Source organism: Bradysia coprophila, assembly GCF_014529535.1.
Source record: "Bradysia coprophila strain Holo2 chromosome X unlocalized genomic scaffold, BU_Bcop_v1 contig_128, whole genome shotgun sequence".
Taxonomy (NCBI): domain Eukaryota; kingdom Metazoa; phylum Arthropoda; class Insecta; order Diptera; family Sciaridae; genus Bradysia; species Bradysia coprophila.
The window spans coordinates 2,793,025-2,817,184 of record NW_023503295.1 but is presented as its reverse complement, the minus strand read 5'-3'; the positions used below and the strand labels follow the sequence as shown (position 1 = coordinate 2,817,184).

The 24,160-nt window shown below is 38.1% G+C and overlaps 4 protein-coding genes across 6 annotated transcripts in view; 3 read left to right on the top strand and 1 right to left on the bottom strand.

Annotated features, from left to right (window-relative positions):
* The window catches only part of LOC119067653 (activating signal cointegrator 1 complex subunit 2), a 33,840-nt gene extending 29,367 nt beyond the window's left edge, over window positions 1-4,473 (top strand). Inside the window, exons 4-8 of one of the 2 annotated variants that reach the window (XM_037170752.1) lie at window positions 2,237-2,426; window positions 2,486-3,009; window positions 3,079-3,219; window positions 3,376-4,206; window positions 4,273-4,473. In XM_037170752.1, coding sequence (XP_037026647.1) covers window positions 2,237-2,426; window positions 2,486-3,009; window positions 3,079-3,219; window positions 3,376-4,206; window positions 4,273-4,411 — 1,825 coding nt within the window. In that variant the 3' untranslated portion in view covers window positions 4,412-4,473. Of the gene's footprint in view, window positions 1-2,236; window positions 2,427-2,485; window positions 3,010-3,078; window positions 3,220-3,375; window positions 4,207-4,269 lie in introns of both variants that reach the window. The other variant, XM_037170751.1, reaches the window with a different exon arrangement.
* Window positions 4,474-9,686: 5,213 nt separating this feature from the next.
* LOC119067654 (zinc finger protein 436-like) lies at window positions 9,687-15,019 on the top strand. The gene is made up of 6 exons (XM_037170754.1): window positions 9,687-9,910; window positions 9,980-10,873; window positions 13,866-14,179; window positions 14,237-14,351; window positions 14,408-14,551; window positions 14,614-15,019. Exons 1-6 carry the CDS (start codon window positions 9,764-9,766, stop codon window positions 14,959-14,961), a joined length of 1,962 nt encoding a protein of 653 aa, XP_037026649.1. The 5' UTR covers window positions 9,687-9,763; the 3' UTR covers window positions 14,962-15,019.
* LOC119067661 (RNA-binding protein 8A) lies at window positions 14,967-15,960 on the bottom strand. Its single transcript, XM_037170763.1, has 3 exons — window positions 15,796-15,960; window positions 15,432-15,575; window positions 14,967-15,366 (listed from the first exon to the last, which is right to left on the bottom strand). Exons 1-3 carry the CDS (start codon window positions 15,854-15,856, stop codon window positions 15,074-15,076), a joined length of 498 nt encoding a protein of 165 aa, XP_037026658.1. The 5' UTR covers window positions 15,857-15,960; the 3' UTR covers window positions 14,967-15,073.
* A 3,252-nt stretch (window positions 15,961-19,212) lies between these two features.
* On the top strand, window positions 19,213-21,549 carry LOC119067831 (DDB1- and CUL4-associated factor 7). 2 transcript variants are annotated; one of them, XM_037171005.1, is made up of 5 exons: window positions 19,213-19,578; window positions 19,647-19,848; window positions 19,922-20,007; window positions 20,181-20,739; window positions 20,788-21,549. In XM_037171005.1, exons 2-5 carry the CDS (start codon window positions 19,655-19,657, stop codon window positions 20,996-20,998), a joined length of 1,050 nt encoding a protein of 349 aa, XP_037026900.1. In that variant the 5' UTR covers window positions 19,213-19,578; window positions 19,647-19,654; the 3' UTR covers window positions 20,999-21,549. The 2 variants fall into 2 exon arrangements, with proteins under 2 accessions (XP_037026900.1, XP_037026901.1); XM_037171006.1 differs by having other exon boundaries at window positions 19,295-19,578; window positions 20,800-21,549.
* Window positions 21,550-24,160: the final 2,611 nt, after the last annotated feature.

Sequence of the window (24,160 nt, the reverse complement as noted above, 5' to 3'; positions counted from 1 at the left end):
AGGCATGAAAATGTTGTTTCTAACTTATACAAAAAAGAAGCTTTTTATCGAATTCGATTCCAGAACTTGCCACCACGTCATGCTGGAAACCTCTAGAACTTCATTCTTCGTCAATTAAAGCAGCGATTTTCTGTCATAAGACCCTGACTTTCAGTCAAGTGAATTATCGTAATCAAATTCCGCCCTTTCATTTGTTGAAATTCGTTCCAGATTCGCCACAAAATCTATTACTTCATTTCTTTTGAACATAGTAAATCAACGCGTTTCGTTTAGTTATAAATCCGTAGTTTTTTCTTAGTAACGGACACAGTCGTGCGACTCATCATGCCCGCACGTTCGTAAGCGGGCGTGACGCAAGTCCACTACCAAAAATGTTTTAACAAAAAATTTTTGAGGACGGCGGAGCATATTAACAGCAACTTTTTGACTTCTCCCCCTTAACTTCAACGACCCCCAAACTAGAATATCTAAAAAATCTAGGAAGCCATACGAATTCAACGAGCTATCACACGTTACTGCAGCTTCAAAATTGAACTTCGAAATATTGATGTTTGTATGAAAATAAGCAAAATTTCGTATTTTCGGATAACTGAAATCGCCTACGTTAGTTAGTTAGTTAGTTAGTTCCTATGGAAAAGTGGATCCAGCAACTCCTAAACGTTTCTACAGATTTTCCTGAAATTTTGGTTATAGGCTAATATTGGCCCAAAAATAAGAATGGAATTTTCAAAAGTTGGAAAAAACTCATATCTTGGGAGCTGTAGCTCCCCAAAGTCTCCAAACAAATGCCATATAAAAGCCAATTTGTATGTGTGTGTGTGTGTGTTGTATATTTTGTTGCATGATATGGATGGTAATGTGGTGAATGGTGTGTGTTGTTTCGGGATGTATTTCTTGTTGGGAATTGTTGGGATCATTAAGTATTAACTTCCACTAGGTTGGTTCCTAAATTTTGGGATGACAGATGATTCCTCTGGCACTTCCTAGCTTCCATCGGATTTTTTGACGGATTTGGGTTATTTTCGACATGAGTGAGGTGTTCCAAGGTTGGTTCCTAAATTTTGCGATGACAGATGATTCCTCTAGCACTTCCTAACTTCCATTGGATTTTTTGATGGATTTGGGTTATTTTCGACATTAGTGAGATGTTCCAAGGTTGGTTCCTAAATTTTGGGATGACAGATGATTCCTCTGGCACTTCCTAACTTCCATCGGATTTTTTGATGGATTTGGGTTATTTTCGACATTAGTGAGATGTTCCAAGGTTGGTTCCTAAATTTTGGGATGACAGATGATTCCTCTGGCACTACCTAACTTCCATCGGACTTTTTGGTGGATTTGGGTTATATTCGACAATATTGAGGTGTTCCAAAGTTGGTTCCTAAAGTTTTGGGATGACAGATGATTCCTCTGGCACTTCCTATCTTCCATCGGATTTTTTGATGGATTTGAGTTATATTCGACATTAGTGAAGTGTTTCAAGGTTGGTTCTATAAATTTTGTGATGACAGATGATTCCTCTGGCACTACCTAACTTCCATCGGATTTTTCGATGGATTTGAGTTATTTTCGATATAAGTGAGATGTTCCAAGGTTGGTTCCTAAATTTTGGAATGACAGATGATTCCTCTGGCACTACCTAACTTCCATCGGATTTTTTGGTGGATTTGGGTTATTTTCAATAAAAGTGAGATGTACCAAGATTGGTTTCTAGATTTTGGGATTCAGACTGATTTCTCTAGCATTTTTTAATTTCCATAAGGTTTTTTGATGTTGTCGAAATGGCATTTTTACAAAAGTGGTGATATCAGTCAAAAATACCCTTAAAACCCTCACCCTCAGCGATATCAGTAATTTTGTAAGTAAGATAAAGGAATTGCGTCACTATGATATGCAAAGGACGAGGACGTCAAAACAGATTCGACCGTTAGGTTTAGTTTAAATCAGTAAGATGATAATAGTATGCCATCTCCTATTATTTCCCTGTATTGATGCCAAAAGACTCATACCAGACTCTAGTAATGAGGGAGGGGTATTGTTTTCTGTTTCACTATTTACCATTTAACGGCTGGAAACATTTTAAATCAAATTTTAAAATTAAACGTAAGTACTTCGACCCACTAGTAGTGAGTCACTACTGATCTGGAGTCAAACAATTCCGGGCTTTAATCAAAAATTTCGTAACAATTTACCTTGCCGACTTATTTATCCGTTTTTTTTTTTTATTTACTTATAGATTCTGGTCGTACATGGTACATGAACCTGCTTGCATTGTTTCGGTTACATCATTCCTTCAAGAAGCAATGCCATACTATACACCTGTTTCGTCCCTGACATCAAACAGTGATGTTTTGCAAATATACAAAGACATTCTAACGCTAACACTGAGCTTACTATACCGATTGCTAACTGAAAGGGAATCCGAGGTATGAAACACGCTCCTTTAGAACTAAATTTTTTTCAAAATCCGACCTAATATCATTAGTCCGAATGGATGTCAGCGTCCGAACTTGGAGACATAATTTACACCAATTACATTGTCACAATTCCAATGGCAATGGATATGCTAATCGCTTATGGCCGATCGAACATTGGAGCATTAACGGAATTGTTTAGCAGAATTTTCGCGTTCAACGAACGGTACGCCTCTGATCTGACAACGGCGCTGCGCGATTTGGAAAAGTCATTTCAAATCATTCAACAAAAATGCGATGAAAATGATGCGAACACCTCGTTCGACGATCTGGCTACATTTACGCTGGACTGTTGTGCAACGGTTGGAATACTGCTGACTGCTTTTCCGCCAGCCCGACAGTATGCACTCGAAATTAAATTGGAGCAATGTATAACGAATTTCTACGATGTTGTCATACCGAAACTGTTCCAACAAATCCACACCATAAATCCGGAGTCAAAGAGCCTCGAATATTTAAATGAATCGCGCATGGAGCTGCTGGGCAGCTTTCTGCAATTGAGCAATTATTATTTGGAGCAAATTTTGAATGAACCGTAAGTGCAGTCAATGACTTTCTATTTGTTTAACAGGAAACTGAATTGATTGTCAACGCTATTTTTAAGGGGCGACTGCTTAAAGGCAGCCGAAAGCTTGTTGGCCATTTTGCAGGAAGCGTTATCCGATCAAATATTCATCATCGATTACCAACGACTGCATCCAGTTGCTAGTGATATTGAAATTTTGCAACAGGCCTGCCCAGAATTGTATCCTTTGAATAATAAGACGACGCTTAAGACGATATAGGTCAGTTTGTGATACTAGCTTTCACTTTAAAGAATTTAAGAAAATCACAAATTGACCAACGTTGTGTAAGCTTCAATATCATTTGGTGCCAAGGTTTCCTTAACTATAATATACAGAGACATGTTCAAGGTTGACTACATCTTAAACGCGTACATTTCCGGACAAACCCACCAAGCTCCGATGAAAAATGGGCATGCATTCGTTGAAGATGAAGAGGAGGTCGCAGGTGCTATGGCACTACCACCTAGCAATTCCAATGCCAACGAACAAATCCAGGAGGTGCTAAACATATTTCCACATTTAACGACAGATTTTGTGGAAAAACTGCTACAGCGATACGAGTCAACGGAAAAGGCTATAGCCGAATACCTTGAAGGAAATCTGCCACCGGATTTAATTGAAAGTGATGGCTTGCCTGCCGATGAGTTCACACCGCGTACACCTTCCGTGTCACCGATTCCGTCCACGTCAACATCCCATGCGGTTAACGACGATAAATTCTTGGACCAGTTCAATTTTGCCGACAATTCGAAAGTCATTGTCAAAATGGGAAAAGGATTTCCGGGAGGTCATCGAAATGCCAGTTCACTGTTAGATGATAAGTCGCACGTTCGTTCGATGAAAGAGCGCTACGAGTCGTACGGCTTGGTCGTGGAGAACGAGAATGAATACGATGACGAGTACGACGACAGTTATGATGGAATGACGGAAAGTGAATCGAAATCGCATCGGAAGGCGGTTGGTGTAAATGCCAAAGATTTTGTGGTCGACGAAGAAGACGAAGATGATGGCGAAGAGGACGACGAAGAAGGCGATCCAAATGATGGTAATCAGCGTGATATGAGCAAAGATTTTTGTGAGAATCCGGAGGCGATACGTGAACGTCTGGCCAAAAGTCGGTACAGCAAATTCGTCGCACGTGGCACGGCAAAGCCGAAAGCACCAAGGTTCATTCGTTAGAATATTCGAAAAAATCGAAATAGATTTTGAAGAAAGTTTTTATATTTCAGCGGCGACGTTGCTGGAAGCTCGAAAGATTCGAATACACAACAGAATCGGCACAAGAAGGATGTGAATAAATCGACAAGAGCGAACCATAATCGAAGACAAGGTGCTGCCTTCAAACGTAATCGTGGCATGATTCCGTCATAAGCGGTTGTGATAGGCGATAATGATGTTCCAATGGTTTCAATAAAATTTATTTTCCATTTTAAGAATTTGTTTCGAGTATAACCAACAAGCGTGCGCGTAGTGTGTCACACTTTTGATTTTCTTTATAAAAAGTGTCGGAAAATACCAGCAAAGAATCACCATAGTCAAATCGCCAATTTTTTTGCGTATTCTTTACGGGAATCATAATAAAAAAAAAAATTCTCAGAAACGTGAGGTAAAATAAACTTTAATTCACGGATGCCAAGTTTTTGAGTAAAATACTTGGCAATCAATATGAAAAATGGTGAAAATGTCACATGTGTCTTGACCGACATCGGCTACGCCTCAATTGCCAAATTTCGCACAAGAAATGTCATTTTAACCATTTGACCCATTGGAAAGAAATGCACAGTTACATGAATTTTCTGTCGATACCTCCTATCGACGCCAGTTTCTCAAAGAAATACCAAATATCTTAATGTTTCGTAACATTCAAGCACGTACTCAAATAAATGTTATTCATTAGTTCAGAGTATTAGTCCATTAGAAGACAACATTTTAATGGTCATCTCGTATTTTCTGCAGCACGAAATACGAGATCATCATGAAATACGTAATATTTGATAGTGAGAGTTTTGCCCTACTTAATTGGTGGAATGATCAAAATTACTTCCCGCATACCAACTTCGCTAGTATAGCTCTTCACCTATTTCACCTTCATCTGATCGTTCGCCTCGTTCGCTCAAAAAGTGTTTCTTGTGACCATCGTGTATACAATCTGTAAATGTACCAAACATTTGCAGAAATGTATGCATGGAGGTCTCAAAGTAATAGTGATTACGAACGAAGAATGTATGAAGTCGGTATGCAGTAAGTAGTTTTCGTCTCAGATTAAGCGATGTCTGTATGCAGGAAAAAAAGTTACGTAAAATTGTACGAAAATTGTATCTTATACAAACTGATGGTGTTGGGATAGGGATTGTAAAGCGAACCCATTTTGAAAAATCGTGGTTTCGGTTTTTTATGTCAAAGAACCGCGGCTAACCGCGGTTTTTCTGAATCATGGACGCGCGTTAGCATAGCGCCCGTGACGCAAGTACTATTACTAGAAGAAATTTCAACAAAAAATTTTTGTCGTAGACTGCAGAACCATATATACAGCAAATATTGAAGTTCTACAATTCAAAGACAAATGACTCCAAATTACCATTAAAAAAAACTAGGCATCCGTACGAGTTCAACGAGCTATCACACGTTCTTGCAGCATATTTGGCCACGCAAAAAATCTTCCAAGAAGCCATTTCCATTTCCATACATTTTGGTCAATTTCAGTACTTTAAACGAAATGAAAAAATCCTACGTTACTTTGTTAGTCCGTCCGTCCGTGTTTCCTATCTTCTAAAGTCTTCTTTAGATTTTGTTGAAATTTTGGGAGTAGATTCTAGTCGTCATTCTAAGACATTCCAGAAAAAAAATTTGGGGGGAGCCGGCCTCGTTTCGGAGCTAGGGCTCCTCGAAGTTCCCATATAATAGGCCCCATATAAGAACACCTCTAAGTGTGTGTGTGTGGATTGGTATGGTAGAACAAATTTGTTCGCTTTTAGTATTTGGTAAGCTCTGCTCGCCTCAATTTTTTCCCTAAATTTAGTATTTTTAAAATTTTTAAATTTTTCAAATTTTTTTTAAAATTTTCAAAAAATTTTTACATTTTTCATAATTTTAATTTTTTTTTTAAATTTGTAAAATTTTTCAAAATTTTTCAAAATTTTGTAAATTTTTCAATTTTTTTTAACCTTTTCAAATTTTTCAAAATTTTTCAAAATTTTTTAAATTTTTCAATTTTTTTTCACTTTTTCAAATTTTTTAAATTTTTAAATTTTTTAAATTTTTCAAATTTTTTAAATTTTTCAAATTTTTTAAATTTTTCAATTTTTTTTAAATTTTTCAAATTTTTTTAAATTTTTCAAATTTTTCAAACTTTTCCAAATTATTTAATTTTTTTTAAATTTTTCAAAATTTTTCAAATTTTTCAGAATTTTTTAAATTTTTTAAATTTTTTTCAATCTACTAATTCTTCCAAAAGAACTGATATCAGTCAAAAACACTCAAAAGAGTAAAAGTGACGCAAGTCCCTGTGCATACTTCCAAAACAAGCATTCTGCGCTTGTACGCAAAAACTGTAACAGCAAAAATTTGACCAAAGAAATTCTAGAAACAAAATTTTACCAAAAACATTTTGCGTCACAAGTGGCAGATGTTGAGGAAAGTACTTTTAAGAATTTTTTTAAAATAGGCAAGAATATGTCCTAATACGTCCGAACCATCTGCCACTTTGTGACGCAAAATTTTTTTGGTAAAATTTTGTTTCTAGAATTTCTTTGGTCAAATTTTTGCTGTTACAGTTTTTGCGTACAAGCGCAGAATGCGTCACCTCCAGCGATATCAGTTGTTTTGGAAGTATGCACAGGGACTTGCGTCACTTTTACTCTTTTGAGTGTTTTTGACTGATAGCAAATTCTTAAAAAAATTTAATTAGTTCTACTTCTTTTTAGCGTTTAGAACGTGCTCTTTTATTTAATGCATTCGCTTTTCGTAATTAAGAAAATGAAAAGACTATTTCTTGAGCTTTTTTGCTTCCTTCTTAAAAAAATTTTAATTGAAAATCGTAATGCGGAAAATAGTCGCCTCTTATTATCTTTATTACGCACAATGTATGCAAGTCGGTGAAAAGTAAATGGTAAAGCATCTTCAAAATGTCTTCTCGGGCTTACTTTAAGAATATTTTTGATTTTTTTAAAAAGAATCTTCAAATACTCCACAATGACACGTTACGGCATTCTCTAGAATTCCCAGACCTTTACCAAATATAACTCAGAGGCGACGTAGCCTGTACCCCTGACTTGATCACGTTGTCCGTAGCAGCCAAATTCTATGGTGTCATCTCCATTTACGTAATAAAGAACTTTTGTTGTACTTACAATAGCATGAAAGAAGAAAATATCGACTGAATTTGGAGGCTAGCTGACACCGTAGGTGACAACCTCTTCTCACAGAACCTTGGAGTTTGTACAGAAATCTATTTCTCAGTGATCGAAAGGTAAATTAAACTAGGGAAAAAGAAACGAAGTTACTATTTGCAGGTGCCTGCTAAGAATATCAGGCCCCTTATATAAGGTAACGTATCTTAGTTCGTTCTATTTCACAAACAATTGAGTCTGAGCACGGAAAACGGAAATTTGTCGTTAGAATGAACTAAGATAATTTCCTTATATTACTATTCACATTTTAAGTTAGCCTTTTCACGTTTACGAATGGTATTGGTAGAAATAGCATTTTTCTTTTACAGAGACTGATGGCTGGCGAAATTATCTGCAATTAGCTGAAAACGTTGCTGAAATGATACCAATACACAAAATAAATTCTCCCAAAAACTAGAGATTTCTAACGCTTCATTGAAGAACCGAAAACCGCGGTTTTCTTGATAAAAATCGCCCGGTTAACCGGTTCGGTTTAAACCGGTTTGCAATCCCTATGTCGGGACCATATTTCATCGTACGAAATACTATGTATGCTTAGCTTAGTCTAAGTGAAATTCACTCGAATTGAAATTCACTAAAATCAACGCACTTCCAGCAAAAGTGTTTAGATTGACAGCTGTCAAATAGAGTAATATTTTATATGAAAACTTTTTCAACATTTTTTTTACAGTGCCAAAATTTGTTCGATACACTGTCCAGTTACAGTACTCTATTTGGATTGGGCATACTGAGAAGTCAGACGTTTCCCGAAGTATATTTTATTTTTAAAAAAATCAATTAATGGCCGTTTTTACACAAAATTTACGAATGTTCTATTGTACAAGCTATGGACCACAGTCTGGCTCTGTTTAGACCCGTACGAAGTACTGGGGTCTTATGCGTTTACGCATACGTCCGTAACACGTCGAATTGGACTCCCTAAGTAAGGGTAAACCTATTGTGGTTGTCTAGAGATGCCAAATCAGTGGAAAAAAAATGTCCGTCTGTCCGTCTGTCCGTCTGCACGATAACTTGAGTAAAACGCATTCGATTTTGAAAATTCTTTTTTTTCCCGTTTGGTAATGTCAAAAGACAGGCTAAGTTCGAAGATGAGTGATTTTGGATCGACCCCTCCCGAGCTGTGGCCCAATAAGTGCTTTACGGTTTTTCGAAGATATCTCCGGACATTCAAACGTTACACTTGTAAGTGATACGTCAAATAAAAGGTATTTACAATACCGATCGACAAAAAAAAAAGTTTATGGAAATCGGATGACCGACTCGTGAGTTAGACCCCTTGGTGTGGAACAGGCACAGGGCGGCAAGCAGTTTTTGCTTGTAGGTCGGCCACATTTGAACATATTTCGTCTGTTTTAGCTTTATTAGATAGGTATTGACCGTACCAATCAGGAAATTTTTTTTTATGAAATTATGTTCTCCGGAGCGTGAGTCTCTTGGAGTGAGCTCTTATCTGGCTACTCGGCCGTACAGTGAACGTGGAGTATTTTGTCAATATCTCGAGTAAATTTTGACCGAATTTCATGAATTTTTTTTTGTTTGAAAGGTATTAACGAATGTAAAGCGTCGGTAAAATTTCCGGTCTCCTAACAAAATGGCTGCCGGTGGCCATATTGGATTTTATTAAAAGTGATATAAAGTGGGAAAAATGATGCTTAGAGAGTTTCTGTTAACATGGAAATAATTTGTTATGTGTGCGGGGTGTTTCAGGCATTCCATATATGGACATCTATATATACCTATATACAGCTATATTGAGCTATATACAGGCATATAGAGCTATATAATAGCATATTCATCTGTGAAATGTTTATTTATAGTGAAATATAGGTAAATATAGCGGTATATAGCTGTTTAAATAGGAATTTATGAAATTTGTCTTCGTACGGGGCTGTCTATATTGCCTCCGGCAATTTAGTTGTATATGATAACAAGACAAAGAGTGGATAATGTAAGTGATTTTAAAGGGAGAATAGTTTTTCAGTAGAGAATGAAGTAAAAGAAATGAAGAGTTTCACAGTAAAGGCTTTTGATACGAATAGGTGTTTCGTACGGGTCGGCGTTAGCTATGTTTATATTGGTAATGTGTTGTACTTGGCTCAATTATAACAGTACGATCTGATGCGTAACAAAGTTGTTCGGTTAATTACAAATAAATTTTGAAAAGGTACCGCCCGACCGCATACAATGAAGAACTTTAACATTTCACATTCGACAATATGGGTACGTGAAACTCGTGCCAAACACTGGCGCAACCGAAAGCAAAGAAAATAGAAACAAAAAATTTCATGTCAAAATTATTAGTTCTTCCATTCAAATGGCAAATCTGCTTAAAATGACCAAACATTTAAGCTATCCGAATCGGATGTGCCGTGTATGCGAGACAACTGGTCAGTTGACGGATCTCACCGAAGAAGCCAGCAAAAGTATGGTCAAGAAGCTGCGAGCTGTGGCTGACATATCAGTGAGTATTCAAGCGATTGTTTTGATCGAAACGCTCCGTAATTCTGTGCATTCCTCAACTGTATTACAGTTTGATGTTAACGATGAACTGCCGAAAGGTCTGTGTAAAAAGTGCTGCGAGAATCTCGATCGAGCGTACAAGTTCAAAATTCAATGCGAGTACACGGAGCAAAAACTTCGAGACGCTCTTGTCGAATGTCAGACAGAAAGATTCACTGAATATGTGTCAACGACAGCAACGGCGGGTAACAATGATGTCGATCTGAAGACTGAGTGTGATGACAATATGGTTGATGTATTGGAAGAAACGGTCCAGTCGCAGGACACCGATATATACGAGGAGGCCTCATCAATAATCTCAAAAGAGGAGCATTTAATTGACGCAGACGAAAGCATGTCGCAAACTTCTGCCAATGACAGTCAATTGATCAGTGTCGACGTCGGGGAAGATAGTGAGGTGAATGTTTATTACGGTGATGTGGAGCGATTAGAAGAAGATGAACAGTATGGTGACATGGGCGAAGTATTAGAAGGTGAAATCGGAGACTTTGCGCCCATCGACGACGTTGAGTACGTCTACGATGAGGCGGAGATTGAGTTTCTCGACAACGACCATGATAAAAGTGTTAATTCTCAGAAAGTGGAAACAAGACCCAGGACTCGACCACAAAAGCCCAACAAATCCAATTCACGGAATCCCGAAACCGATAAATTTCACTGTGATACCTGTGGCGCCCCGTTCGAAAAGTATAACGATCTGAATGAGCATAAGAAAACGCACGGCAATCAGCGATATCAGTGTCCGACGTGTTCGCGCTGGTTCAGCAAAAAGTATCACATGAAAAATCATCAGACCATTCACCTGAATCAGAAACTGTTCGCCTGCACCTTATGCACCAAGAAGTATACGAACCAGGGAAATCTGGATCGTCATGTCCGGGTGTTCCATCATAATGAAAAACAGGTAGGTTGTTTGGGCACAATGTTTAACGATACGACATATTTCATGACATTTTTGTACGTCCTCAGCGTCGGCTCGGCAATACAATTTTATTTTCTGTTTTCGAGATCAGGTCCTTTTGCCGTTTTCCCCACGAAATCATTGACATCTTCGAAACTCACTTTCTGACCTACATAATTTCATTGAACGGTAGCACTGAAAGATTTTTTAAATGAAAAATTAAATGTGAAAAGAAACTTCTTTTCAAAATCAATTTTGGTTCGATACATTCGCTCTCGAAGAAAAATAAATTTCTTCAACCGCTGCATCATCCACGGATTACTGCCCGAAACAGGCCTTCATCGTAAAATAAAACACAACATTCTCTAAAACAAATGAAACAAATGAAGAGTGGAGTGAAATACTGAAAGATCCTTTGTTGCATTATGATTAACAACTTCAAAGCTCGCTTCAAGGAAGTTTATGAAGGAGTTTGTAGCTTGATATGAATTAAATGAAAGTTTCTTCTGATCAAAGGTGATCAAATCTTGCCAAAGAAACCCACCTCAATGCTCCGTATCAGGTCAAATAGTTTTCAACCTGAAGCCAGATTACCTGACTTTGATTGGTTTGGTGTAGAAAGATAATAACCTGACCTGACCTGATCTGATATATTCGCGACCTTCGATATGTTTTTCTATTGATAAGGTAAAAGAATAGTTGACGATAAAAAATGACTGCCATAGTACCGTTCCAGATGCTGTTCCAGCTGTAGAGCCCCCGGAAAGAAGGAAAAAATCTGCATTTTGGCACCAACTTTTTTTCCAAGACTTCTGTGGGCTTGTATCTTCTCGTGGATCTACTCGCACGAAGCGGTGCGTATACTCTACCTGTATGTCTTTCCAATGCCGACATTCGTACAACATAACAACAATTTAAAAGAATTGTTTCTTGAGTTATTGTCGAAAAACTGTTTTCGGTACCCTCTGACATGCCTTCACTTTTGAACGCTTTTCACAGAAAATAATTTTTAGCCCCGTACGAAGTACTGGGGGCTTATAAGATTAATATGCCGTTTGTAACACGTCGAATTGGAAGCAGACAGTAAGGGCAAAGCATTTGGTTATGTTCATAGATGACGAATCCGCAATAAAAAAAATGTCCGTCCGTCCGTCCGTCCGTCCGTGACCCCTTTAGCTTGAGTAAATCACAACCTTTTTTCAAAATTCTTTTTTTCCCCGATTGGTATCGACAAAAGTAAGGTCAAGTTCGAAAATGGGCATGGTAGGGTCGGCCCCTCCAGAGCTAGGGCCATATAGGTGTTTTTCAGTCTTTCGACGATATCTACCGAAATACGCACGCAATAGCTGCTTGTGATATATCAAATGAAAGGTATTGACGAGTAGAACAAAGTTGCTGAACATTGGTTTTGGGTAAGATGCAACGTGGGCTTGTTGGGAGGGCTCAAAGGTCGTTACTCGGCCCTAAGTGTTTTTTGCACATAAATCGAGTAAATCTCATCCGATTTTGCTAGTTTTTGTTTCATTTGAGAGATAATTGAATGCCGAATAGAATGATGGCGAAAAAAGTTTCAAATTTGGGCCCTTGGACTAAGGCCGCTACTCGGCCCTAAGTGTTTTTTGCACATAAATCGAGTAAATCTCATCCGATTTTGCTAGTTTTTGTTTCATTTGAGAGATAATTGAATGCCGAATAGAATAATGGCGAAAAAAGTTTCAAATTTGGGCCCTTGGACTAAGGCCGCTACTCGGCCCTAAGTGTTTTTTGCACATAAATCGAGTAAATCTCATCCGATTTTGCTAGATTTAGTTTTTTATGGAAGGTAATTGAATACCGAAAATAACGTGGCGAAAAAAGTTTCAAATTTGGGCCCTTGGACTAAGGCCGCTACTCGGCCCTAAGTGTTTTTTGCACATAAATCGAGTAAATCTCATCCGATTTTGCTAGATTTAGTTTTTTATGGAAGGTAATTGAATACCGAAAATAACGTGGCGAAAAAAGTTTCAAATTTGGGCCCTTGGACTAAGGCCGCTACTCGGCCCTAAGTGTTTTTTGCACATAAATCGAGTAAATCTCATCCGATTTTGCTAGATTTAGTTTTTTATGGAAGGTAATTGAATACCGAAAATAACGTGGCGAAAAAAGTTTCAAATTTGGGCCCTTGGACTAAGGCCGCTACTCGGCCCTAAGTGTTTTTTGCACATAAATCGAGTAAATCTCATCCGATTTTGCTAGATTTAGTTTTTTATGGAAGGTAATTGAATACCGAAAATAACGTGGCGAAAAAAGTTTCAAATTTGGGCCCTTGGACTAAGGCCGCTACTCGGCCCTAAGTGTTTTTTGCACATAAATCGAGTAAATCTCAACCGATTTTGCTAGTTTTTGTTTCATTTGAGAGGTAATTGAATACCCAATGGAAAGTTGGCAAAAAATTTTGGGTTTCTAAAATAATGTCGTAAATTGTTGGTTTTATTTGAGAGGTACTTCGTACGGGCTTTCGTAATTGCGCTATGCGCAATTTTAAAAATGAACACTTTCAGTAAATTTGACCATGCCCAACTTGACTTGCATTTTGGTAACAGACGCATTAGAGGGTTGTAGACGTATTAGGGTTCCGGACTTATTAGGGCTACGGACGTATTATGGTTGCGGACGAAATAGGATTACGGGTTGTACGGGGCTAAGTCGCAGCAAACGCTCCGACTGTTCTGATGCCTTGTTACGTGTTTCCTAGAATTGAAAGACGAATCCAACGAGCTATCACTCATTAAAATCGGAGACCGCTTGTTCCCAAAACTAAAAAAATCACCTGAAGAATTGGCGATATCACTCTTAAAACTTATCTCAAGTGAGTCAGGTTAGATCAGGTCAGGTTCAGGTAATTTTAAGATCGACCATTTCAGGTTTAGATCATGTCAAAATCAACCAGTTCCAAGTCTTCCCATCGTCATTTTCCAAGATCCATCCGACCGTAGTAATTTTTTTTTCTTTCCAGTATCAGTGCGAGGTGTGTCAGAAATGTTTCTCACAGTCTTCAATCCTGCGTGCCCATCTGCATGTACACAATGAAGAGCGCAATTACGAGTGCAATGTATGCCATCAGCGGTACAAAACCATCGACTATCTTAATTCACACAAGAAGCGCCATTTGCCGCCGGAACAGCGCAACTTCAAAAAGTATCCAAAGAAGAAGCCTACGAGCAATGCGGTGAAAAAGTGCTATGTGTGTAGCCAATGCGGCAAAAAGTCGAATTCCGTGGCATTACACAAATCGCACACTAGAACACACACTGGGGAGAAACCATATAGGTAAGGGAATCATGTCCTACTCATTCCATTGAACTCCCGAATTAATGTCCATTGCAGCTGTTCACATTGTCAAAAGAAATTCGCATTTAAGCAGTCACTCAGGAGTCACATTCTCGTTCATACCGGCTCCAAACCGTACACATGTAACATTTGTTTTGCCCAGTTTCGGCAGGTAGGTGTTCCACGAAAATAACATTTCTCGAGTGATTGGACCTCTTCGTTCCGCAGATCGGTCATCTGAATGGTCATTCTCTGGTACATTCAGGCGTAAAGAAACACAAGTGCAAGGTGTGCGACAAAAGTTTTGCATTGCGCGGTAACTTAACCGTGCACCAACGTCTTCACACCGGCGAGACCCCGTATCATTGCCAGGTAATTGTCGCTATTTTCGACCTATTGTCACCGTTGTCAATTAACCATCGGCAATCTCGCAGCATTGTCCGAAAAAGTTTTACGATTCGAATGGCTTAAAACGACACAATCAGATACACGAACGCAATAAAGGCAACCGCGGATCCGTAACACACGAAGTGGAAAGCGGTTCGATGATAGCGGAACTGTCGGACATCATTTTAACGGAAGAAGGTGTCGACGGTAGCCAAAGCGATCAGTTGGAGTCGAAAATTCTGATCGATTCGAATGGGCAGCATTACAAGATCGAAATGCCACCGGAAACGGAATCGGAGATCCAAGGGAAAATTGATTCGGGAAATTTCTACAAAATGAACTATGTGCACGGCGGGACGACGATATGGGTGAGCGAAAACAATTTAAACGACTGAACGGGTACAGTGGTTTTAAGTTAGCATTTTTAATAAACGAAATGCGTTGTACATCTTACTTCTATGTTTATGTTTTTGCGACCACCATGTCCCTCCCGGAAATGATCTCCAATCAGCGACGACGTCTTTCCATTTTCTTTATTTTCTTCGGTCCTTTGACGAAACACCAATCAACGGAAATGGTTTGGCCCAATATCGCGCTGCCATTCAGTGCATCTCTAGCAGCACAAGCCTGTTTGTACGTTTCATATTCCACCAAAGCGTAGCCTTTCAAGAAGCCAGTTCGTCGGTCCAAATTCAAATGAATGTTTTTTATGTCACCGTACTCGCAAAATTTCTCCTGTATGTCGTCCTCTTGAGCTTCTTCGTGAATGGATGTGACAAACAAGATCCAACCTTCTACCGCTGAAGTGGAATTGTTATTGAGTCGTGGACCCTATCAAAATGCAATTTTCGAACATTGAACTTACATCGTTGTGGTCCCGGCTCCAATTCATCGTCGTCATCGTTTCGGACCCGCTCGTAGTCTTGTATTGGTTCTCTGGGTGTGCTCTCGTTGCCGAAACCGCGGCCCTTGCGCTTTCGGACTTTTTCCTTAAGCCGAACAATTCCCTCTGCAATTATCAAATGTTGTGTGTCAATGAAATGCCCACAGCCAACGGGTATGAAGAATGACACAACGCAAAACAATTAACCACCGACAACCGTAATCCATTTGTATCGAATCCACATTCATAATTCAATCCATTGTTGATAAACTCAAAATTTTGGTTGTGATTCCGACGATGAAATTAAGGTTAGGTTAATTGCTTTCGTCGGCCAATTCGCACTTACGGTCTCCATCATCGTCCACTTCAAACTCCTCGGCATTATCTAGTTCCAATACATCAGCCATTTTTGCCTCAAACTGTTGTTTTTTCAATTATTTTATAGTTTGTTTGAATGATTCAATGACGACCGATGCACCTTCAAAAACGTAAATGATGTTTCAATGGTGCAGAGAGCGGTAATGGTGTGACGTTTGTTGCACTTGCAAAAATAGGAAAAAAGCGAAAAATGTAATAAACAAGTGATGTGAGCAGTATATGGTACAATGGCGCGTAACTTCGGATGATGTTGTAAAAATAGGTTTGTTCCAAGGCTGTATGAATTGTCAAATTTGATACATAGAACCATAACCTCAATAATATTTGTGTGTAAATCACGTAGGCGACGTTGCCATATTTGTATGAAACATCTCGTAGGCGACGTTGCTATGGATCAAATCATCGTGGTTCGGGTTGTCAAAGTTCGTGTTTACAACTATTTGGAACAAACCTATAGACGGAGTTTTTGAAAATAGACGGATTTTGTAAACTCGTCTATTTTGGATTTTAGTACCATCACTAAGGAATCAATAGATATGGACGGATTTTAAAAATCCGTCTCTTCTAAATTTTAGTAATATCACTAGGGTGGGTCGTATTTTTATTTTGTTTTTATTTACTTAGAATTGACCAAGGAATCCGAAACAGCAAAAAAAAAAATCAAAAATTCATTTTTCCCTTGCCTCTAGGCTGATTTTGATTTTCGGGGTAGAAGCATGAAATTGCACACATTGTTGACTGATATCTCGGGCTATTGGTAACAGAAGGCATTACTGCTAACTGTAGTTAATGGCTGAGAAGTCCAGCTATGAAATACAATAACAGCGTTGTTGACCTTCGCCTAAACTCGGGCAGAGTAACTCTGTCAGTGTTCAGAGTTCAGAACTAAGACTTTTCGACCAAAAATTTCAACTTTATTAGCAAATAAAATCAGCAAATCTTACCAAAATATGTCGTGTGGGGTATGTCTGAACAGGTAATTTCGTAGAGAATAACTCACAGGAGCTCTGTTTTTGAAGCACAAAGTTGGCAATTTTTTGTTAGAATAAAAAAAGTCAAATGAAAAAAAAATGCAAATTAAAAGGTTCTAAACTGGAGAAATTGATAGTTTTACACCCTAAATAACACTTTTCTGAACAAATAAACATAAATTCGTCGATTTTTGTTTATTTGACTTTTTCACTCTAACAAAAAATTGCCAACTTTGTGCTTCAAAAACAGAGCTCCTGTGAGTTTTTTAAACTCGTTATCATCAAACTTCTCTGCAATGGATTTTAAATTTGACTGGAAACAACAAAATTTTACCAAAAAACTCTGCGTCGCATGTGGCAGATAAATTTTCTTGCAGGTCTGTTCCTGATAATCTGCCACTTTGCGACGCAGACTTTTTTGTTAAAATTTTTGTTGTTTCCAGTCAATTTTTTTTTGGGTAGTGGCGTATTACATTTTCATTTTTATTCCCACCCTAAGGCTCCTGCAAAATTTCATGGAGATTGGCTGACTAGTTTCCGAGATCGACCGTCGATAGATAGACATATAGCCAGATAGATAGAAACATACAGAGTAAGTTGAAAGATTTTGATTGTTTGGAAAAAGTCAATTTGGTGTATTTTGTATGAAAATGATCAATTTCAAAACGATGTATCTCCGGTAATTTTAAACCTACATACAATTGCTAAATGTTTCTCATATGCAGAATGAGCACCAGCTGAATATCACCAGCTGGTGTACAAACAAAAACACTTTGTTTTGTATTGTGTACAATTCAAAGACAACCTACACACAGTGCATTTCTACGTTAACGTCATCTACGCGCACATAACACGAGTGAATGAAGTAAACACATTGTTAAGAATGTGTTTTGATTGTTTATCATACAATAAGTGTGTTAGCAGATCCAGCTGTTGATATTCAGCTGGTGCTCATTCTGCATATGAAAAATATTTACAGGCTGTAGTCAATAGGGTGGAGCGGGAAAAAAATTTCGATTTTTTATCCAATTTCGACATCGTGATCCAGAATCAGTAACTCCCACTGATCATTTTTCCGAAAAAAGATTTTTTTAATTGTATGATTTAGGGGTGCCGCCGATGGTATTTTTGAGTAGAGTGTAAGGGATTTTTCAAACATTTATAGCGTAGAAACCTTTTCCGATGGGTTCAATGATCTTGGTCATAAAATGTCTAGAAAAGTCCAAAATTTATTTAAGTATAACATTAAATTTGAAAACAATCAATTTTGTGGACTTACGGCACTTCAAAGTTAAAGCTCTGTTCCCAACGAAAAATTCATCAACTTTGAAGTGAAATCTCGGTATGAAGTTGCATTATGACATAAATCAAATTAAGCGTTATTTAACTTGTAATTTAATGAGGAATTCAAAACAAAAGAAATATTTGAAAAAAATTGCAAAATGTAGATGTTCTTGAACGTTTTGCATGAACGTCACCCTTTGTCAATAACATCTACAATTGGTAATTTTTTTCAAATATTTCTTTTGTTTTGAATTCCTCATTAAATTACAAGTTAAATAACGCTTAATTTGATTTATGTCATAATGCAACTTCATACCGAGATTTCATTTCAAAGTTGATGAATTTTTCGTTGGGAACAGAGCTTTAACTTTGAAGTGCCGTAAGTCCACAAAATTGATTGTTTTCAAATTTAATGTTATACTTAAATAAATTTTGGACTTTTCTAGACATTTTATGACCAAGATCATTGAACCCATCGGAAAAGGTTTCTACGCTATAAATGTTTGAAAAATCCCTTACACTCTACTCAAAAATACCATCGGCGGCACCCCTAAATCATAAAATTAAAAAAATCTTTTTTCGGAAAAATGATCAGTGGGAGTTACTGATTCTGGATCACGATGTCGAAATTGGACAAAAAATCGAAATTTTTTCCCGCTCCACCCTAGTAGTCAAGTGATAGCTCGTTTTGCTCGTATTTGAAGCGAGAATATGATAGAGTAGGTTTTGTGGGGATATAGTCTAAAGGGCAGAAACTGAAATGTTCGGCTATACATAGTTGACGCGTCTCAAAAAAATTTCTTCGTTTTTTTTTTGGAAGTTAGACTGCGTCAAGTCTTCCGCTATCGCTCCGGACATGATAATGCCACATGAAAACCAATATTACGAAAATAAATTCACCTGAATGGATGTTTGAAAGTTTGGAGATCTGCTAAGTGTATGCACTACGTTCAGTGTTTATATACATACGTACTTCATTTGGACGTTGTATCTTTTTAACCAACATTCTAAATGACCTCGTCTACACAAGCGTTGTACCAAAGGATTCGCGAAGCTTAGTCATCAAAATGGTCCTGGAAAATATGTACATTCGATTTGTGTTTAGAGTTACTAGGAACAAACCTAATGCATTTTCCGTTTTAAAAATCCGTACGAAATTCAACTTCACATTTTGACTTTTGTGCATTGCACTAACTGCCAACTTCGGACTTGTTTCACGTCAAAAATAATATAAATGGCGCACCGCATCGTTTTTGTTTCTTCAGTCGTAAATAAATGAAAATTGCAATAAAATCAATTTTTGTATCATCGAAACCACTTGAATTTGCATTAAATTTAGTCTAAACAATAAGTGATAGTGCAACAGTACAAAATGACACCATGATTTTGACACTAAAATCGTATTTTTGTGTATCGAACGAAATGAATTTGTAGTGAGCGCTGCAAATAATAATTTATTTTGAAGTCCCAAGTATAAATTTGTGTTTTTATTTTTGGTAAATAATTAATCAATTTCGGTAGAAATGAGTTGAATGAACTGAAATAATCCAAAAATCGACTACAGCAAACATCATGTCATCATCTGGAACTGGTAAACGAAAAGAAATCTACAAATATTTAGCACCATGGCCACTGTATTCGATGAACTGGAGTGTTCGGCCAGACAAACGATTTCGATTGGCGCTGGGCAGTTTCATCGAAGAGTACAATAACAAAGTCCAGATCATCAGTTTGGATGAAGAAACCAGTGAATTCAGTGCGAAAAGGTAATTGATTCCGCATGTTTTGTGATTGTTTACAATGTGATTTATCGACCGGATTTTTTTGTCGACATTTTAGCACGTTTGACCACCCATATCCAACAACAAAAATTATGTGGATACCCGATTCGAAAGGCATTTTCCCAGACTTATTGGCGACAAGTGGTGAGTTTTTAGCATTAATTTTGATAAAAAGTCAAACCGGCGCATTAATATGACTGGTAGTCCGGCTGCCAGAACTATGCATGCACAATGGTGTGTAGCCGAATGCATTGTTCCATCTCCACTGGCAATTGAGTTAGAAATGTTGTTATTGAAGAGCATGTTTCCCATAACAGGCGACTATCTACGAGTATGGCGATCCGGCGAACCAGACACACGACTCGAATGTGTCTTAAACAACAACAAAAACAGTGACTTCTGTGCACCGTTAACGTCATTCGATTGGAATGAGGTCGATCCGAATTTGGTTGGTACATCGTCAATTGACACCACCTGCACGATTTGGGGACTGGAAACTGGCCAGCCGTTAGGACGTGTAAATCTGGTTGCCGGGCACGTTAAAACCCAGCTGATTGCGCACGACAAAGAGGTGTATGACATAGCATTTTCGAGAGCCGGTGGCGGTCGTGACATGTTTGCGTCGGTTGGTGCTGACGGTTCGGTTCGGATGTTCGATTTGCGTCATCTGGAACATTCAACGATAATTTACGAAGATCCTGCACATACGCCTTTGCTACGACTAGCGTGGAACAAACAAGATCCCAACTATTTGGCAACCGTTGCGATGGACAGTTGTGAAGTGATAATATTGGATGTACGAGTTCCGTGCACACCAGTGGCCCGGCTAAGCAATCATCGTGCGTGTGTGAACGGAATCGCTTGGGCACCGCATAGGTAAGACGGCTGTGAATTTGTTTGGATTTTATAAGGGTTAAGTCGCAGTGTTCGTTTTAGTTCTTGTCACATCTGTACGGCTGGCGACGATCATCAGGCATTGATCTGGGATATACAACAGATGCCTCGGGCTATCGAGGATCCAATATTGGCGTATACAGCGGCTGAAGGTGAAGTCAATCAGATTCAGTGGGGTGCAACGCAGCCGGACTGGATTGCGATTTGTTATAACAAAGCATGTGAAATATTACGAGTTTGAACGAAAAAGTGGAAGCAGCTATAGTTAGTTTGTACGTGCTCAGTTCTCATCCGGTCGGGAGTGGGGGGGAGGTAGGAGTTTCGAAAGTGATTTGTTTTTTTTTGTTTTTTGCTCTTCCCACCTTTTGTGTTTTTGCAAGGATTTGTTTTGTGCAGAACCGTATCCACATAGAATTATTGTTTGCTTGAATGGTCAATTTTATATTTAAAAAAAAAAAGTCAAATGAGATTCTAGTACACATTTCGGTGGTCATCGAATTGCCAAAGCTCGAAAAGACAGATTTAAAAAAAAGAGGGAAAAAACGCGAGACTCGAAATAGATTTTTTTTTAAAATTTATTTTACATTTTTGTCTCAAAGGATCATTTGAAACGTTCACACAATGTTCAGTCAGCTGATTACCTTTTGTTTGTTTGTTTACTTAAAATACCCCATATAATTATGCATTCATTATGCTTGATGACAAAAAAAAAATATTTAAATTTAATTTAATATGAAGAATATCATGCAAATTTAGCAATATAAATGTCACTTTTTTAAGATAAGAAATTGATAGCGCTGAGTTTCATTTTTATTTTAGGTCGACCGATGGTTCTCTCGATCCTCTGCTCTAGATATTTTCCCAGAGCCCCACATCGAAAATTTCATAAAGAGCACATTTTTGACTCGAACAAGTATAGACAAACGAGCCGTCAGAACAGTCGGAGCGTTTGCTGCGACTGAGCCCCGTACGAACCCGTACATCTATTGCGCACGTGACCCTAGTTCGTCCGTAGCCCTACTCTTCCCGTAAACCTATTGCGCCGGTTAATGTAGTTAAAGTAAAATTATTATGTAATGTGTACATCTTACAAATTGCGCATAGCGCAATTACGAAGCCCCGTACGACGTTCCTTTCAAATGAAACAAAAATTTCAAATCGCCCTAAAATTTTAATTTATTGAGTAAAAATACACATAGGGCCCTAGTACCGGCCTTAGTCCGAGGACCCAAATTTAATTTTTTTTTCAACAACATTCTATTCGGCCTTTGATTACCTTCCAAATCAAACAAAAATTACGAAAAATGGATGAAATTTACTCGAGTTCTATGTAAAATACACATAGGGCCCTAGCAGCATTTCACTTCTAAGGCCCTAACTCACGGTTTACTCACCCGATTTTAAAAAACTTTTTTTTTTCTGGATTGGTATTGACAATACCTATCATTTGCCGTGTCATTTACATTTCCATCGTTTATTTTGCCATAAATATCACCAAAAGACCTTAAATCACTTAGGTGGCCCTAACTCACGAAGGGCCGACCCGAATATGCCCATCTTCGAACTTAGCCTCACTATTTTGACTATCTTTCAGGGAAAAAAAATTTTTGAATTCGGATTTGATTTACTCAAGATATCGACGTGACGGACAGACGGACAGACAAAATTTTTATTGCGAATTCGTCATCTATGAACACAGGCAAACACTTTGCCCTTACCGTCTGCTTCGAAATTCATCAATTACACACGGCATCGTAATCCTATAAGCCCCTTTGTACTTCGTACGGGGCTAAAAAGTACGGTTGCCAAAGCAGGTAAAACCCCATTAAAAATGGTTTTTCAGCTTTGTGTTTTAACTTTCTTTGGACGATGTACAATGCCTTAGCATTTATTGATGGTAACCGCAAACGTTTCTACTTCTCAATGAAAACTTACCACCTCTTCACTTCTATGGCTGTACTTTGTCCAATGGGAATGCGAGTACAAAGTTTAAATTTTTGGCAGATGCTATTTGCACCCGAGTGCAAATAGTCAATATGAACACTATTTGCACCCGAGTGCAAATAGTCAATATGAACACTATTTGCACCCGGGTGCAAATAGTCAATATTGCACCCGGGTGCAAATAGTCAATATGGACACTATTTGCACCCAGGTGCAAATAGCTCATACATTGACTATTCCTCAAGGTCTCAGAAGGGCGCCTAAATGTAGCGCATTTCGACAAAGGCTACTCCTACCAAACTCCTTCCTTACAGTTTGTAGAAGGATGAATTCAGTTGGAACAAACCAAACTCCTTCCTTACACAAATTGTAGAAGGATGAAGTTAGTAGGATCGAACGAAACTCCTTTCTCACAAAGTTTGTAGAATGATGAATTCAGTTGGAACAAACCAAACTCCTTCCTTTCAAAGTTTGTAGAAGGATGAATTCAGTAGGAACGAACCAATTTCCTTCCTCACAAAGTTTGTAGAAGGATGAATTTAGTAGGAACAAACCAAACTCCTTCCTTACACAAACTGTAGAAAGATGAATTCGGCAGGGATGAACCAAAATCCTTCCTTACACAAATTGTAGAAAGATGAATTCAGTAGGAACAAACGAAAGTCCTTCCTTACACAACTTGTAGAAGGATGAAGTTAGTAGGAACGAACCAAACTCCTTCCTTACACAAACTGTAGAAAGATGAATTCGGCAGGGATGAACCAAAATCCTTCCTTACACAAATTGTAGAAAGATGAATTCAGTAGGAACAAACAAAAGTCCTTCCTTACACAACTTGTAGAAGGATAAATTTAGTAGGAACAAACCAAACTCCTTCCTTACACAAACTGTAGAAAGATGAATTCGGCAGGGATGAACCAAAATCCTTCCTTACACAAATTGTAGAAAGATGAATTCAGTAGGAACAAACGAAAGTCCTTCCTTACACAACTTGTAGAAGGATGAAGTTAGTAGGAACGAACCAAACTCTTTCCTTACACAGTTTGTAGAAGAATGAATTCAGTAGGAACAAACGAAAGTCCTTCCTTACACAAATTGTAGAAGGATGAAGTTAGTAGGATCGAACCAAACTCCTTTCTCACAAAGTTTGTTGAAGGATGAATTCAGTAGGAACGCACCAAACTCCAAACATAGTTTCTAGAAGCATGAACTCAGTAGAAACAAACGAAAGTCCTTCTTTACACAGTTTGTTGAAGTTATAGAATTCAGCGAATCTAGGTCAGGCTCAGCTTATGCTACAACAGTTAAGTGAAGAGGCAAGCAAAGTTGGCCTCAAGATGAACTTATCGAAAACAAAAGTCATGACCAACATCGGGGACGATAGAGAAATCAAAATTGGTGACACTGTCATTGAACGAGTCGACAGCTATGTATATGTAGGACATAAACTGAAGTTAGG